The sequence below is a fragment of the Glandiceps talaboti genome, chromosome 17 (assembly GCF_964340395.1).
Source record: "Glandiceps talaboti chromosome 17, keGlaTala1.1, whole genome shotgun sequence".
In the NCBI taxonomy this organism is placed as follows: Eukaryota; Metazoa; Hemichordata; class Enteropneusta; family Spengelidae; genus Glandiceps; species Glandiceps talaboti.
Genome location: NC_135565.1, coordinates 15,190,135 through 15,208,585, shown reverse-complemented (window position 1 = coordinate 15,208,585; position 18,451 = coordinate 15,190,135). Strand labels below are relative to the sequence as shown.

Below are 18,451 nucleotides of genomic sequence, written 5' to 3'. Positions count from 1 at the left end.
CACTTTGCTACTAGCATATTATCCATGGTATTTAACTGTTACCCATCATGCTTTACCACTACTATTGTATACCTGGTGTTTAACTGTTACCCATCATGCTTTGCTATTACTACTGTATCCATGGTATTTAACTGTTACCCATCATGCTTTGCCACTACTATTGTATCACTGGTGTTTAACTGTTACCCATCATGCTTTGCCACTACTATTGTATCCATGGCGTTTAACTATTACCCATCATGCTTTGCTACTAATATTGAATGGATGTTACCCATCATGCTTTACAACTAGCATTAGTGTAGACTACAGCTGTCATTCACTTGAAAGTTAATGGCTTATATTATATTGAGTTTAATGTAATGTATATTGTTGTTTGACCCCTTATACAGGGAGACGGTAGCTACCCAATGGCTGACAAGTTACAGAAGTTGTTGGAATATACCAAGAATAGAGACAGGCATGGTAAGTAGTCACAATGTATTCTGAAATATTGATAAGTCCACATAAATAACCAAATTTACTGAGCTTGTGCGACATTGACAGAGCGCTTACCATTTGTGGACCAAAGCTATGGAACTCAATTCCTGGAGAACTAAAGCTGATCACTGACATTGAACTTTTTAAAGGTGAACTTAAAACAGATCTTTTTAAACAATATTATAAACTGTATTGATGTATTACCATGTATCTTTTACTAAGTAGTCATTTTAGCCTTTTTGTAATTATTGTAAACAATTTGTTGTTTTTAGCTTTATTATGTTGTTTTACCATGCTTTTAAATCTATTGTATGTACAGTGCTTTTGAATATTAATAAATGGAAAAGGCGCTTTAGAAAATAAATAAATTAATTGTGCGATTGTCCCTTACTTAAGTGGTGTTTGAGCAAAAATAACATCTGGTTATACTTATTTCACTGGCACAGGTATCCAGTCGGCACCATCCAGTCTCTATGTTGAGGCAAGTGAGCCCCCTGTAGGTGTACAGATGACAACGTCTGATTCCAAGTACTACAAACCATTCCCTCCGAGCATGCACTTCAATACCTTACCCTATACCTCAGAAGAGTCTTCCAGTGAGATGTCAGAGTCCCAGCATGCATTGCCACCCTGGATGAAAAGTGTGCCTTACCAGAGACCTGAAACTCCCCAGTGTGTCACTTACACAGACACGGTTTCTAGGCAATACTTGATTGACAGCTTACAGTATGAACTGGAAACAGTGGTAAGGAAACTATGTACATGTAATATGTTGTAATAAATAAGAAATTGAAAACTCCACTAAATACATAAAGACTTCTATGCACATATCTCAACATTTACACATAGGTATTTCAATCACATACATACATACATACATACATACATACATACATACATACATACATACATACATACATACATACACAAATCAATAAATTGCAAAACTTGAGATTAAGAAAAGTTTTGTAAGGTAGCTTTTTGCAAAGGATAGAATTACATGCAAACACAAAACTTTGTCAATGTTATTTCACATTGATTTTTCAAGTAGGAAGCTATAGTATGATCAAATTGTTTTATAAATTAAAAATCAAAATAAATACACAATCCTCATCCATATGGCCATTTTCAGTGTGTGTGTGTGTGTGTGTGTCAAAGTTAGGATATTACAGGTAGCCAGTAGATGTTAACATGGTACAGGGAGCGCTAGCTAATAGGGGTTCCATTGCCATGAACAATGGTATTAAAAACCCAAACTGTGCATGTATGATAAAAATTAGGATGGTATACAGGTAGCAAGTAGATTTTTATTGCCATGAATAATGTATTTAACCCAAACTACATGCATGTATCAAAGTTAGGACATGATACAGAGAGCTCTAGCTAAAAGGTGTTCCATTACCATGAATCATGTCATACGTTCCTGTGTATATTGCTCCAGCTCATTGTCAGACCATGTGCATCAATGTTTGGATAGTACAGGTACATTGGTGTACATGTAGCTATAGTAGTGGTTAGTAGTGGGTGTTCTGTTGCCATGAAAGGTTTATTGATTGAACTCTAACTGTGTGCATCAAAGCTAAGCTGGTACAGTAAGCTACTAGTTAGTAGTAGGTGTTCATGACCATGAATCATTGAATGGTATATTGATTGGATTCTAACTGTTTGCAACAAAGCTAAGATGGTACAGTAAACTACCGGGTATCATGAATGGTATATTGATTGAACTTTGTGTGCATCAAAGTTAAGATGGTACATGAAGCTACTGGGTGTCCATAGTCAATTGTTTGAACTCTGATTGTGTGTATGAAATCTAAGATGGTAAGAGGAAGCTACTGGATGTCCATCATACATTGTTTGAACTTTAACTGTGTGCATCAAAGCTAAGGTGGTACAGTATTCTACTAGGTGTTCCGTTACTATGAATGGTACATATTATTAATGTTTAAATAGTTCAAACTGTGTGTGCAGTCACCTTGTCTATCTAATCAAGCATAGAGTACAAATGACGACATCAGATCAATACATTACAATGCTATCTTAATTGTTACATTGTCAAAGTATCAAAAGAATGCTATTCATGACCAAGCTTGACATACCATGACCTGATACCAGCAAGGCAATTAACACAGATGTTATTTCTCAAATGTTTCATCTATTATGTACCACATAACTTTACTGTCACACAGTGGTAGTTACAATGCAGTTACTGTGGTAGTAGTCTGGATGCCATGAGTGGAGGTGTAAATCGTAATGAAGTAGAGGAACTAAACTACTGTGGTAGTTATAATGTATTTGTTAACTGCCCAGTACTAGTGGTAGTTACAGTTTAGTTGTTTGCCCATTCAGTGTACAAACTCTACCTGGTGTATTTGTTAATGTTATCGGATCATATTAGAAGTGAGTATACCAAAGTTTACTTTATGAAGTGTATCTGTATCTGTATCGTAGAATACTGTGTAAACGTCCGAGTATGGATTATCACATACACAGGTATGTGTATTTGAAGTTGGAGAAGATGTTCTTGACATGTTCAGTTGTATGAGTTCACGTACAGAAATGTGGACACATTGCTTTCATAGTACTGTTGCTTGTTATACATGTGTTCAACTGTATGATCATGTACAGATTCACAGTGAGGTAAAATGTAACACTTTATTTGTGTGCATGATGTGTCTGTAATTTCCTTTATTGGTAACAAAAAATGTTGTGTAAGACATTAAAAACACCATGTCTCTGCCTAATTGAAACTCTATAGTCACTCTGGTTTTGTAGTATAAACTTGCCTCCAGAGAGGGGCCAACCCTTGGAGGTTTAGTGTTAATAGTGCAGGGAGTGCCTAGGGGAAAAACCTGTGTTGTTTGGTAGGTGAATGACATTCTCCTTACTTTAATACAGTGTGGTAAATTTAATCAAACTCAGACTTGGCTCAAACCCCAGCTGCACTCAGCCACAGACATGTAAGTTATTATTCATACTAACACCAAGAAATCAATTCAATAATCCATGTTGTCAGACTTTGAAAGTTTGCATTTCAACCTCTGTTTAGTGTTGCCATGGCACCCATGTCTGTTTTAAGTCACTTGTCTGGTGTATATATATCCATTGTTGTAATAGGCAGTGAGCTGCTCTATGAGGAGATTGAATGTACAAAATGTACATTGTTATATGAAGTGTATCACACAGAGCGTAAAGAGAGTTAGAATACACATTAATCTGATTTGAGTTGGCTTATAGAATTAAAAGGATTTTATTCATTCACATTTAATGTGATTATGTGCTGTGTACAGTAGATTCGATGTGAAGTAGAGCACATCTTTTGGTGTAAACTGAAGTGTTCTTTAAATTCTACCCAATTACGAGTCATGACTCTTGTTGTTCGGTGGTTAGGCTGTGATTTGAATTAGAATTAGAATTAGAATTAGTTTGTTTATATAGCGATATGTCAACGAAAACATTATCCACACCGCTTTACAATAATACGCAAATGTAAAAGAAGACAGAAGTAACCAAACTCATTCAGAAAGAATATAAATGTAAATAGTCTAAGCAGGGTTCGTAATAATAGATATAACAGTCCGACAATGGACATGGTGTGTAGCAATGTTCTCGATACCAGCTAGTGATTGTCCGCTCTAGAATTTACCAAACAAGTGAGTTTTAAGTTCCGCCTTAAACTTATCATAGGTGACTGCATTTCTAAGGTCCAGTGGTAATGCGTTCCATTTTTTAGGACCTTGAACACTGAATGTCCTGTCTCCAAACGTTTTACGAATTATGTGTTCTAATAGTTGATATGATTGGTGTGAAATGAAGTGTTGTTGAGTTCTTGTCCAGTTATAATTCCTGACTCTGCCACTGTTTGATAGGATAAGCAGTAATTGGAATCATGTAACAGTTTATATGATTGGTATAAAATGAAGTTTTCCTGAGATTCCAGCCAGTTATAAGTCCTGACACTGAACTTGTTTGGTAGGATAATTTTGTGAATGGAATTATGTAACTGGATTCCATCCAGTTAAGTCCTAGCTTTGTGATTGATTGGTAGAGAAGTTAGTCTGTTTATCTATCCATCTGTCTGTTGTGTACTTGAGTCAGGCTACAGTTGTCCAAGTTGAATGTGTCCCAACAACTTGAAGAGTGAAGGAAGTTGCAATTCTGGTAGGTAAATGTAAAATCTTAATATAGATTGTATGCATTCTGAAAAAAATTAATTTACAAGCATTTTGCTTACATGAATAGTGGAAGACAAGTTGAATGTCAAAATCTGCCAGTAAAGTATACTATTACTAGCTTTGATATATCCAGAGAATAGGTAGAGCAGAATGGAATTCATGTTGTCATGACAACATACAGGAAAACAATTAGGAAAGCACAGAATTGAGGCAATATTATATCACTTACAAGTCTGTTTACAGAGTTTATTGTCTTAGCAACAAGCCCAGTATGACTGAGTATTCCCTTGTAATTCCTCGTAAAGTTTTGATGTAAAGAACCCTAAAGTTAACAACATTCCTGTGTATTTAGATTCAAGTTTACATGGAGAAAACATGCCTTTGTTTCCAGCAGTAGAATTGGTCCCTGAAATAAAATCGTATTTGAAAGACAATAGACCATGTGTTTGCCTGCAGGGCTGACAAGTTTAGTACACACAACTGAGAAGAAAAAACAGAGTAGCCTGGAGAAAGAGTTGCTATTTCGGGTTACAATTTATTTTAGGGATGATTGAAAATCCATTAAAATTGTAAGTAGTTTCTTTAATGAAAGACGCAAGTCGACCTATTGTCAATATTGGCAGACTTTGGATTCCTGTGGAGTGTGTGATCCATGACACACTTTATAATGAAATACCATGTGTGCTGGTTTAGTAAAAGCAGTTGACAGTGACAGTGTAGTGTACAGAACCATGGGTTGGGGTAGGGTGGGGTGGGGAATGGATATCTGCATTTAATGAATATATCTACACTTCTATAGTGCAAAAGTTACAAGTAATATACCGTCCTTATCAATTGTTTGTATCATGGACTTTTAAATAACAGATCTTCATCAAAATGTAGAGGCAAGATTGTCATGGGCTCACATCTTGACAAATACAAAAAGTACTGTAAAATAGATATAAAAGTAGGAATAAATTAGAACTATAAATAATATTTGTAACTGATTTGCATTTCCGATTAAAACTATTTGTTCTGTTGTTGCTTTAAGTGGTGTAGGTATAGTAATTAATTCTTTTGAAATTTAAAGACAAAGACTAAACCATAGCTGTGGAAAACAATCTTCTGTGTCATTCAGATCCTCTATGCCTGTAGTCGTAAAATGGAGAAAGAATGTTGAATGTAGCAGTTAAATGTATTGTGTGGATTCCAGAAGACTGTGATGTGACTTGTGTGGATGTTTTGTTGACCCCAGGCCTCATGATACTGTGCTGTGAAAGATTGTCAGAAGTTTTGGATACCTTAAATTTGAGAGTTGAATTTGGTTGAGACATCTAGTTTTCTAGTGTGAGTAAGAATGTTAAACACAGTGAGTGTAGTATGTCCTTGATCATTCCGAAGATGACACTATGGTTTGTATGCATGAATGTGTTGCTAATCTGATGGTGCTATGCTTTAAACTGGTGAGGATTGTGGATACCTTTTGCGTTGAGTTGGTTGAGACATCTACTAGTTTCCATTTTCATCCGTTTGTGGGTAGTCTTAAAATGGTGAAAGATTGTTAACAGTTAATAACAGTCAGTGCAGTCAGTGTGATCATTCAGAAGATGATCTGTTGGCTTGTATGAATGTGTTGCAGACCTGATGAAGCTCTGGTATGAAAGCTAGTCAGAAGTGTTTGGAGCCTGCAGGAACTACAGGAACAATAGGCAGTGTTTTCTGATGTTAAACTTTAAGTATGGAACTTTGTGAGTTTTGATGACACAGGTTGGGATTTTTTTTGGACTATTGATTGTCTCAATAGTTAGCAGACAGTATTTATTGATGTCTGATAATCCTAATAGTCAACAGACTGTTATTTGCGTCCAGGGAGATGACACAGAGTGTTTTGTGAATGTCTAAAAGACCTACTGAAAACAGTTACAGTTGTGTGTCCAGGGAGATGACAGACAGTATGTGCGATTGTGTGAAAGTCCAAGTGAAAACCATTAAAATATAACATGTCCAGGTGTCAGCCTCCAGGTATAGATAGTGGAGCAGACGAGGGGCTGTAGTCCATGGAGATGATGTACAGTATAGCGTATTTGTAAATTTCTGAGTCTTAAACTAGGCAGTTATGTGTCCAAGAAGACAACAGAGAGTTAGTGTTCGTGAATAGCTGAAACTTTCGTAAGTCCTAAAGTTTCTAGTTCTTTAGTTTTGTGTCCAGGTATAAATTGTGCAGCAGACTAGAGTCTATGGTACAGAGAGAAGTGCTAAAAAATAAACAGTTACAGTTACAGTTACTGTAATTATGTGTCCAGCGAGATAACAGAGAGCATTTGTGAATATCTGAAAGTTTAAAAAAAAACACTTTTAATTATGTGACCAGGCATAGATCATGGAGTGGACCAAGATCTTATGGTATAGGCAGAAGTCCTAAAGTAAACAGTTACAGTTTCCAGGGAGATGACAATATTTTTGTGGATGTCTAGTCTTGAAGTTAGAATGTTGTCCAGGGGCTTAGCGTGTTTGGTATGTTGGTGTCCAGGGGTTTAGAATAGTATGGTCTCTGGTATACAGGAACAGTTGTTTAGTGAGTGGCTTTAAATTGTTTTGTTACTTGGATGATTTCTTTTTTGTCATACATTTTTTTTATTGCTCTACAGGAAGAGAGGACAGTCCAGGTCTTGAATGAGGAAATAGATGTACTGTTGCCAGGATACAGGAAAAAGAGAGATGAGAGATTGAGGAACCGGAAACCACCACTGCCACCAAAAAAGGTAAACTATTTCATCTTTGTTATTTAATTATTATCTTAAATGATGACAGCAAAAGGTAAAATATCTCGTAACCTTGAACTCCTTGAATCCAGTCAGGATATGAGTTTTGTGGATTGAGATTGTACAGCAGATGCCAGATTGGTCTGACTTTAGGAAGGAATGTAAGCCATACTTACTGAGGTCTACAAAACCCATATCCAAGCAGTAAAGGTTTTATCATATACCCTTGTAATGGCATGGCAAGATTACTTAAATCACATAAATTGATACTGTAACTTTATGTTATGCCTCAAACATAAAGACAGTGAGCAGATATCAAAACCAAATCACTGAGCGAACCGATATCGTCAAACATACCCCTTACCATATTTGGGCCAAGTGTACAGGGCGTAATACCGAAAATTATTGTCCTGTTTGATCCACACACTCTTCATTTAATTACCGTGGAAGCGATAATGTGTATTTTATATTATTAGATATTGGCATTCTCTATCTACAGAGCATCCAACCTAGTTACCATAGCAACATCTTACATCATATTAGAATTCAATTACTAAATGTATAGCAATAAATGACGCTAGTAAATCTGGTAATTGAAATGTATTAATTTACAGTATCACAAACACTATACATGATAAAATGGTAACCATTTATTGGGTTTCATTGACACTAATTGTACATTAACTGTTTACTCAGGACTATTACTTCCTGGACAATTGAAACCCTTAATGAAACTGTATGATTTCTCTCTTTGAAAATCTCCCCGGGTGACTAAAGTTAGCTTTTAAAATTTATGGTCCAAAAATAAACTCAATTATTTTTCAATTTATGATCAGTGGCAATTTACCTGTAGACTTGATATAAAGAGAGTGTGTGTGTGTGTTAGATGTTAAACATTAGAGTTACTATGACGGCAATGCAGCAGTACTGAAGGAAACTAGTCTGCTTTTTATACTGGTATGTTTCTTTTTCATGTGCATGGCTTAAAATTACCAGTAGTCCTGTGTCCACAGGCTACCAATTTTTGTCATGTGGCTACCATAATTTGTAGCTGGTAGTTCACTCAGGCTACCACTGATTATGCAATGATTTAAATATTGGAAGATTTACGGACATGCAAGTATTTTGATAATGCACATATTTCCGATAGAGGAACTCTGTTTTCAGTTCAGGAATTGTTGAGACTACTGGTCACAATCTTTGTGCTACCACTTTCTGAAATGGGTAGGCTACTAGGACTACCAAAGACAACATTTAATTTCAAGCCCTTATATAGTATATTCAGTATTCTTACTAACCAAGGTGATATGGCCATTTGTAATTTCTGTGTTCTTTCTGAACAAGGTAACAGGGACACTGAGCCTTAGCTCTTGTAATGGATGTGCTGAAACAAGGGTACTGGACCCTCTTGTAAATCTGTGTTCTCTCTGAATTAGGTAACAGGGTTACTGAGCCCTCTTGTAAAATTTTTGTTCTCGCTGAACTAGGTAACAGGGTTACTGAGCCCTCTTGTAATTTCAGCTTGTTCTCCCTGAATAAGTAGACCTATTTTAATTTCTGTTTTTGCTCTGACTAAACATGATGACACAGTCTGTTTTACAAATTTGTTATCAGAGTATGAAGTAGAAAATGGTTTAAATTTGTGTATTTTCACGTTTCACAGGTCAGAAGGAAAAAGCAAGGCTTAACAGAGGAGCAAATCAAGAGACTAACCAATCCAGATTACAGAGGATACCTAGCAACACATGAAAAGCAATGTGATGCAAGATCCTTAGGTATAGCTCCCTCTAGAGAGGGAAAGAGAGAACGCAAACAGTCCACACCAAGAGATACAAAACGAAACAGTGCAGCATCAAGTGAACACGACCGTCTGTTTAGTAGACATCTACGGAATGACAGTGTAGATCTGGGAAGTATTGAGTCAGGCAACATTTATACAGATTCACTGAAACTTCAGTCGTATTTACTTTCATCACGGATGGCTGGGCATTTAGAGACAAGAAAAATGGACAGAGAAAGGTCTGATTTGGAGAAGTTTAAGCGTGCACGTGTTGGAACAGCGGCCGTTTTACATGACTACTTGATCGAGAAGGAGACTGCCAAAGAAGCAGAGAGAGATATATACCTCAGACAAATTAGTGATGATGAGGATCATGGGATTGAATTCGATAGACGACAGTCTGATCTCGAAGGTCAAAGGTTCAGTCATATTGGTGTCCTTGGCAACCGTATGAGCAACATTGATGAGCTTAAACTCAACGGAATGGACTTAAGTGAATATGACCAATTTACGGTTCTTTCCAGAGAAGAACAAAAAGCGAAAAAATCTAAATCCAGGAGTTCGAGATCACCTGTATCGTCAGTGAAATCACGATCTAAAACACCACCGAATAGATCCTCACAGTACGAAGAACAGCAAACCGCCAGTGCCATGAAGAGGCTCTCACTTGCACTTGCCAAGCCTGAAAAGGGTAAAGGTCAAGGGGCAGAGGGCACTGAAGGCAGTGAAGAGTTTCAACGTGGCAAGAATGAAGTACGGTTTGCCAAAAAATCCTGGAAAAACAACAAAAAGATGAAACAATTAGTGGACTCCAAGAAATTAAATATTCGACTTAAGCAGTCCCCCAGTGAATAAACTTACCTGTCATATAGTTAACTCTAATACTAAGTAGTTGTACTTAAGCTAGTCGGCAAAAATAACGTTGTGTTTACTAATTATACACATTTGAAAGAAAGCTGTCGAGAGTTAACAATTAAAAATTTACTAATCTTATATTGGTACTACACTGCATCAGAAATAATCATACCAGGTCAGTTTTCTGGCGTAGTACATGTACATTACATAATTATACCATGTACAAGCATGTAACAAATCCAGATTACAGAGTATACTGCCCTCTAGAGAGGGTATGCGTTGATAGATATGCTTTGTCTTATGACTCGTAATGACAAGACCCCTTAGGTCACTCATATTTTCCTTTGTTAAATGACGAAAATATTTGGGAATAATTTGTAACTATTCATCTTGTTAGAAATTGAATAACCAAAGTTTTTTGTTCACTTTATATCATTTTCATTTACAAGAAAATATAGCAAGTACAACGCAGCAAGGCTGGTTTGAGGCCCTCAGAAGGATTCAGTCAATTGGAAAACATTATGTAATGTTAATCTCTTTTATTGGTGTAATCAAATAATAATTCAGTCAATAGATGTACTTTTTTTCTACCAATATCTGATCAATCTAAACGATAATTGTGCAAAATCTTTACATACATATGTATACTGTTATAACCAAAACCACCAGGTGAAAAGCATGTATTATGCAAATTAATGTCATTTCCAGGTGTATCAGGTAAGCACCCTTTTTAAGCAAATTAATATCATTTCCAGGTGTACAAGGTGCAAATTAATGTCATTTATAGCTTAGGTTAATACATTAAATAGACCGATTTATGTCATAAAATCCAACTGAATATAATAACTTCAGTATGCAAATTGACATGTCATCCTTCCCAGGTTTACGGATGTCAGTATGCAAATTGAATTCTTAACATGTTAATTTCCAGGTGAACAGTACTTTATTATGTAAATATACAATCAGTAGAAAACCCTTCCGTTACCAATCAGCTTTCAATTTTGCATAAAAAATAGATTTAAGCAATCAATAGGAAGACACATCAAAATGACTACATGTCGGACATTGAAAATTAATAATTTTGAAATGATACATGCTTTCAGTTAGATTGATAAATGTAAGTGCAACAAGACAATTTATTTTGAACTTACTTTTTGCCTAAAGAAAAGTAGTCAAACACATTTCTGCCTTTAGTACACCTTTATTTATAACTGCTATCACCTTACATATGATTTTAGGTGGTAAAATAGCACCTTGGTAACTTACTCTACTTTGAAATCTTGTAAAGAAGCTCTGCTGCACTTGACATGTGTTCAGCCATTTTTTTAGGGTTTCCAGCAAGGGTTTATGGGAAAACCTTTGGTGATGACATCACATTTGTCACAATCTCTTTGTACTGGATAAGTTACTGAACTGCATTTTATCAGCAAAATTCATGTACAAGTTGACAACTGTGAATAGAAGTTGAAGTGTACTAAAGACAGATATAAGCTTGACTGGATTTTTCCATTAATGTAAATCTCTGTACAAAATAATGTCACAGTCCAAAGTCTTCTATTTATAAGTTTTGTATTTCATTTATGATAATCAACAATATTTTTGTAATTTACAATATACGTGAATCAGCCATAATTCATGAAAAGTTACAAATGATCACAATTTGTATATGGTACTTAATTACTTTCCGTCCTTTGAATATTTGTACTTTTATAAAACAATAGCTGTCCATTGTGTTTTAATGTGATCTATGGAAAGTGATTTCAATTTGATAAAATGATGATAAACCATCATTGTTCTAAGCCTAAGCAAAAAATCTACATTTTTATTTTCAAAAATAAAAAAATTGCCGTCCATGGAAACACTGTAATTTCTTACAATTTGATAAAGCAGTGGTTGTCCATCACTATCTAAGCCTAAGGCAAAAAAGAAAACTGTTTTTCCAATAACATGGCCTCAGAGAATAGGGTAGGTAGGTTAGGATTTAATTTATTTTATTTTACCTTTTAATCGTTTTTATTTTTGAAAAATATTGCTTCGACCCAAAGCCAAATGGAATGTTGGTTCTGTGATAGTTTTGACAAAAAAAGTACAGATATCACTTCGGAAAGAAAACAGACATACATGAAGGTCAAGAAGACAAAGAATTTCATATTTTTTGTTTTGAATGTTTTAAAAAATGTTTAGGGTCGGCGGCTTAAACTTTGGTGGGTCGGGTTATTGGAAACGCAATTTCTTTTATTTTGCCTAAGGAGAAAAATGTAAAAATTGAAAGTGTTGAAACTTTGAACGAATAGTTTTCTAAACAGACTGAAAAATTTATTGTTGTTTACATGACTAAATAAAAAATCATTAGTTAAAAGTGATTAAGAGATTAAAGGAATTTACACAATGATGAATTTTTTTATCTGTCTTCTTAAAAGCAAAAAGTAACAATATTTAAACTTCAAACAACAAACACCCATTACTCTTCTAAAATGAAATGCGAAAGTTTTTACAACTTGATGACAAATTATCCGTCCATGACTGTATCAAGCTGATGTAATCGTATTATATATATATATATTATATATATATACTTGTCAAACTTCAGCTAAAATTAATGTAGTACATAACACCAATTAATTAGTAATCATATACATATTAAAGTGGCCATATGGATGAGAATTTGGTATTTATTTTGGTTTTGTATTTGATAAAACAGCTCCATTATGTTATTCTGCTTGAAAAAATTATGTAAAATAACATATACCAAGTCCATGTTCGCAACTCAATACATTGCAAAAAGATGCAAAAAGTGCAAACAGTTTGTTATTGTACGTACAATAACAAACATTTTATACATTGTTTAATGTTTTGTAGTTTATTGAGTTACAAACATAGACTTGGTATATGTTATTTCACATTATTTTTTCAAGTAGAAAAACATAATGAAGCTGTTTTATCAAATAAAAATCCAAAATAAATACCACATTTTCATCCATATGACCACTTTAACCTTTGCTAATAATGCAATTTCCTGCCAGTATTTTGAACACATTTATTTGTTTACTGTAAAAATTAATTCACATATATACACTCAGATATAGAAACATTTCTTGTCAATGCATTGATTACAAATATTGTATTCAGAGTCTTCAAATTTACATTCATTTCCAAATAAGAGGAGCTTCCATAATTTTTCATTTGTTTGTTATTGAAGAGATTCTGTTTTTCTAACAGTTATGTACCAGTGGAAAGCTTAATACTAAGATATACCCTAGATTTGTAAAATATATTTTATATGAAATGCTTGAATATATAATTTGCTGTTTGCACAGAATACTTGAATTTAAGAAAAATCGCATATTTGATATTATCAGTTTTGTGTTCTGCACTTGCATAGTAATACAGTTGTTAATGCAATGTTAGGTTTTTTTAATACTTACAACTTTTCCTTGTTTGCTGCTAAATTTAGCATTATCTCAATTTGTGTGTGTTTGTTGCAGTTTGCATTTAATTAATAGTTTTGTGTGTAATTCATTCCTAAATGTCAGTAATAGAGATAACTTGATTGATAGTCACTAGTCCCAATACATTATGAATTGTAGGCTGCTTTCAACCCACACACAATGAACTTGACATTACTACTAGAGTAGGCAATTACACAATAAAAAATATGGTAGTTTGGAATAGTAAATTTGAAATGAATGTGACGTTTTCATCTGTCTACTATGGCCCTAGTCTTGCTGCTAGACATTCAGGCTTTCTTTCGATACTATAAGCAAACAAAGTTCGCAGTGAGGGCTTGATAGTGATGGTCGGTCGTGTGTCGTATTGTATCGGAAGAACATCCGAGGTGTAGCAGATAGACTACTATGGACCTTGATCATAGCCAAGCCTTGGAGAGTGGCTTGACAATGTTTAATCAGATAGCCTACTCTACAGGTTACCTTGATCATGCAATTATTTCATGAAATAGTTAGTGTTAATATCTCGGTTTTTAAGGGGATTGGAAGACAGATCAAACTGTTACATTCATTTTTGACATTGCCTACTCTACAGGCTACCTTGATCATGCAAATATTGCATTATTAAGTATCAATATCTCTGTGATTAAGGTCTGTAGAGGACAGATCAAACTGGTACATCTATTTCTAATTCACAGTATACTGTTCCAAGTCGACTATATTTCATTGTCTAATCGATTCTTAGAACCGAAAAATTATACATTCCAGTGTTGGAGATGTTATGATACAGACAATATTATTAAAAATAAAAATATAATACTGTTTTATATTTATGTTTTGTCTGACTCAATTGTGATAAACTGCCATCACTGTGTGCAAATTGTTTGCAAATATTAACTGTTGACTGTGCTTTCTATTTAATTACAGTTTGTTCAGTGTTCACAGAATGTTCCTGGTAATCAAACCTTTGTATTAATCAATCACTCTTCAAGAATTTGTTTAGAAAAGTGAACATGGGTCTTGCCTAATAAACCATTGCTAAAGCTATTAGGAGTTTGGAGGTTAGCAATGAAATCGTTTGATTTACAATCACATATTTTATATTTATTTAATGAAAGAAAATAAATCAACATTGTCATTATTGTTATTGCATTATCAATATACAGCTGTTGTCAGAGCTTGTTGTCTTGGAAACCAAAATGAATTGACACGACACACAGTTGCAGTGGTTTGTTATTTTGTAAGTAACTGTACATTATTGTTCCACCCATACAATTTCATAGCAAACTCTGGAACTATAAAATTGTTAAACCAAGTTATCAATAAATTTTATATAAGCAAACAATGTGAGAGTGTAATGAATATTCATCTTTTAAAGACAAATATACCACCAGTAACGGTGAATGATGATGATGGGTGTGTGTGTGTGTGGGGGGGGGGTCTAGCACAATAGTAAACTGACAAATACTTCAATGTATGTAGGCACTTGTTCATACAATTGTGCTAAAGAGCATCATTCTCGCAAGCCAGAGCTAATATTTCTACCACTACATTTCGAAATAACTCTGGCATCTTACGGCTGTCAAGCAAAGAGTTGTCTTACGTATACGTAATACATATTCATAAGCAATGATGACATGATAATCCGACCAATCAAAGTCTTTCAAAGAATGCACGTTACAGAATCATAACAGCAATGGCCATGCCATGTGCATACAAGTCTAACAGCATCGGGAGTTACGGCTGTGGGAGGCTCGTTAAGAATGTTGCCGTAAAACAGGCCGTGGTTTGCGACGATAAAGATCATGAAAAGAAATAAGTTCTTTTCCTGTGATTGCCCCTTTTTTGTAGTAGATGTGGAGAAACTGAAAACAAAAGTTTTATGTGATTATAGATTTGGCCACTAGAGGGCACCATAGTAATCTTGACTGTCGAACTTACTCCATATCATGTGATACCAGAGAACAATATTCTGTTACTGGTATATAAAAATTGCCCATGTTTTATTTTTATGTTGAAGAAATTCAAGCATTCCAGTTTGGATATCTGCACTTTACTGTACCTGAAATTTGGGACAGCACTACAGCCTGTGTTGGTCATCATATGAAGTACTCAGTTGAACATCTTGGGGTATAAGTTTCTTTTGTATGTTTGGAATAAATATACACAATTATCAAAAACTACCATTTCTCAGTGGTAGTGTAACTTAGTTTACAAACAATTTTTTTTTTTTTTTTTTTTGAGGGGGGGGTCCATCTAGTTACTATACGTGCAGTCATTCTCCATGGTCTCTCTCTCCATGTGTAGTCAATTGGACAAATTCTACAACATTAATTTCGCAGAATACAGACCGTGTCTGATGTGAAATCGTAAGTCTAGTAAGTAGACACACTACAATCATCTTCATTCATATAGTCAAGTGGATATCTTTTCCCCAATATTCTGTTCTCACCACCGACGACAGCAGTAGTTTAATGCTATTGATGTTATCACTGTTCTCATATGATTTACTTTAAGACTGGAGTTTGAGTATGTAGTTAACCGAAAAGTAACCAATTACAACCACCTGTCAGTATGTGATGGATTACTACTGACATGCACTGTTCACCCTTTCCCCAGCAGCAATTTATCTATTTAGCTAGATTTTCAGCAGAATTAGTCCATTTGGCTATACATGGAGAGAGAGAAATTGTAGAAAATGAGTTGACAATCATAGTTTCTTGACCAAAGAAATCATGTTACTATAATATATCATTAGATATTATATACCATTAGATTATATAGTTTTAGATATTATATTGAACACATATTGCTTGGCCATGAGGGCTAAAGCACCCGTTTATTACACCCGAGGGACTGTGAGTTACCAGATTCACATATTTCTCGAGGCCGAAGTCCGAGGGAAATAGCATGTGATTCTGGTAACTCACAGTCATGAGGGGGAAATGAACGGGTGCTATAGCCCGAATATAGGCCAGGCAATATGTGTTTTATGATATGCCTCATGCTGTGACGACATCGTCAGAAGCTGCCATTTTGACCTGCTGTGAACGCGCGGTTGTCACGTGACCATGTAATAGTTGATTCTATTTTCCTATCACGTGACTGATTCTAGCGAATCATGGCACAGCATTAGGTATATTATACTCTATCATACTATATAGTGTTAGATATCATATACCATTAGATTATATAGTGTTAGATATTATATACCATTAGATTATATAGTGTTAGATTTTATATACCATTAGATTATATAGTGTTAGATATTATATACTATTAGATTATATAGTGTTAGATATTATATACTATTAGATTATATAGTGTTAGATTTTATATACTATTAGATTATATAGTGTTAGATTTTATATACTATTAGATTATATAGTGTTAGATTTTATATACTATTAGATTATATAGTGTTAGATATTATATACTATTAGATTATATAGTGTTGGATATCATATACCATTAGATGATACAGTGTTAGATATTATATACTATTAGATTATATAGTGTTAGATATTATATACTATTAGATTATATAGTTTTAGATATTATATACTATTAGATTACAGTGTTAGATATTATATACTATTAGATTATATAGTGTTAGATATTATATGCCATTAGATTATATAGTGTTAGATTTTATATACTATTAGATTTATATAGTGTTAGATATTATATACTATTAGATTATATAGTTTTAGATATTATATACTATTAGATTATATAGTGTTAGATTTTATATACTATTAGATTATATAGTGTTAGATTTTATATACTATTAGATTATATAGTGTTAGATATTATATACCATTAGATTACATAGTGTTGGATATCATATACCATTAGATGATACAGTGTTAGATATTATATACTATTAGATTACATAGTCTTAGATATTATATACTATTAGATTATATAGTCTTATATATATATATTATATACCATTAGATCTGATAACATGCAAGCATAAATATATGACTATACAGTAGTAGATTGAATACTACAATAGAATTCTCTGACAACATGTATCCTGACACATCAGATATGCTGCTATTTAGACATGTCAGGACTCAAAAGAGTCAAATATATCAAACACTGGGTAAAAGTTACCCCAATGTCGGCCTAGGTTCATTTCTATATAAAATGGACTTGAATCAAACATTTCAGCACTGAACTAGTCCACGAAATAAACATTCCTAAATTACAACTACCACAGTAGCTGCCTTTTTACACATCTGTATCTGATGTATCATCTTGTTGTAGTTTTAAGGTAACACAAATTAGAGTTGAGATGCTGCTAATTGCTTGTTTGCCTTTTTGAGTGCCCTTTTAAGTGCTCTCTTTGTTGCCTTCTTTCCCTTTCTTGTTATCCAGAGTAGTAGCATTTGCCATTTCTGTTCATTTACTCCTCTATATTCATTTTCAATATCGACAATGTCTTCTTCTTCCAAACAAAGGTATCTCGCCACAAACTTCCAGTTTCTACTTGAAATTCTTTTGGATACACGAAGCAAATCCTCCTTGGCTGTATGTATACCAAATATAAAACACATTGAGAAGTATGGCACAGGATGATAAAAGTTGCTGGCATATTCATAATAATATTAATTCAATGTCATGGCGACAACTCTATGTCTAAAGTCCCAGGGTAGGCAAGACGTGAACCTCTTACTCCAATCAACCCAACTACATAAGCAGTAAAGAAACGGGTTGCGATCGTGATTGCTGTTGAGGGTGCAGACATTTGGGTGTGGAGCCAAAAATTAATCTTCTTTCATGTATCGTTTATAAATCATAAAAAAATGTTTACCCACAGGTGATGCAATACTGTTTAGTTTATAATATCAAAATTTAGAGTTGAGTATTTAATTAAACATTAAAAAATCATCTTATTGCATTCATTCATTCAACAACCTCCACCTCCTATTCAAGCAATTTGACTTTTAAGTCACTTACTCATACCCA

At 34.2% G+C, this 18,451-nt stretch overlaps 1 protein-coding gene across 2 annotated transcripts in view; it reads left to right on the top strand.

Moving 5' to 3' along the window:
- Nucleotides 1-12,813, top strand: part of LOC144448339 (uncharacterized) — a 36,145-nt gene extending 23,332 nt beyond the window's left edge. For both annotated transcript variants that reach the window (XM_078138545.1, XM_078138544.1), the window contains exons 11-14: nucleotides 390-462; nucleotides 924-1,222; nucleotides 7,280-7,393; nucleotides 9,057-12,813. In XM_078138545.1, the coding sequence (XP_077994671.1) occupies nucleotides 390-462; nucleotides 924-1,222; nucleotides 7,280-7,393; nucleotides 9,057-10,028 (1,458 nt within the window). In that variant the 3' untranslated portion in view covers nucleotides 10,029-12,813. The remainder of the gene's footprint in view (nucleotides 1-389; nucleotides 463-923; nucleotides 1,223-7,279; nucleotides 7,394-9,056) is intronic.
- The last annotated feature ends 5,638 nt before the right edge of the window (nucleotides 12,814-18,451 follow it).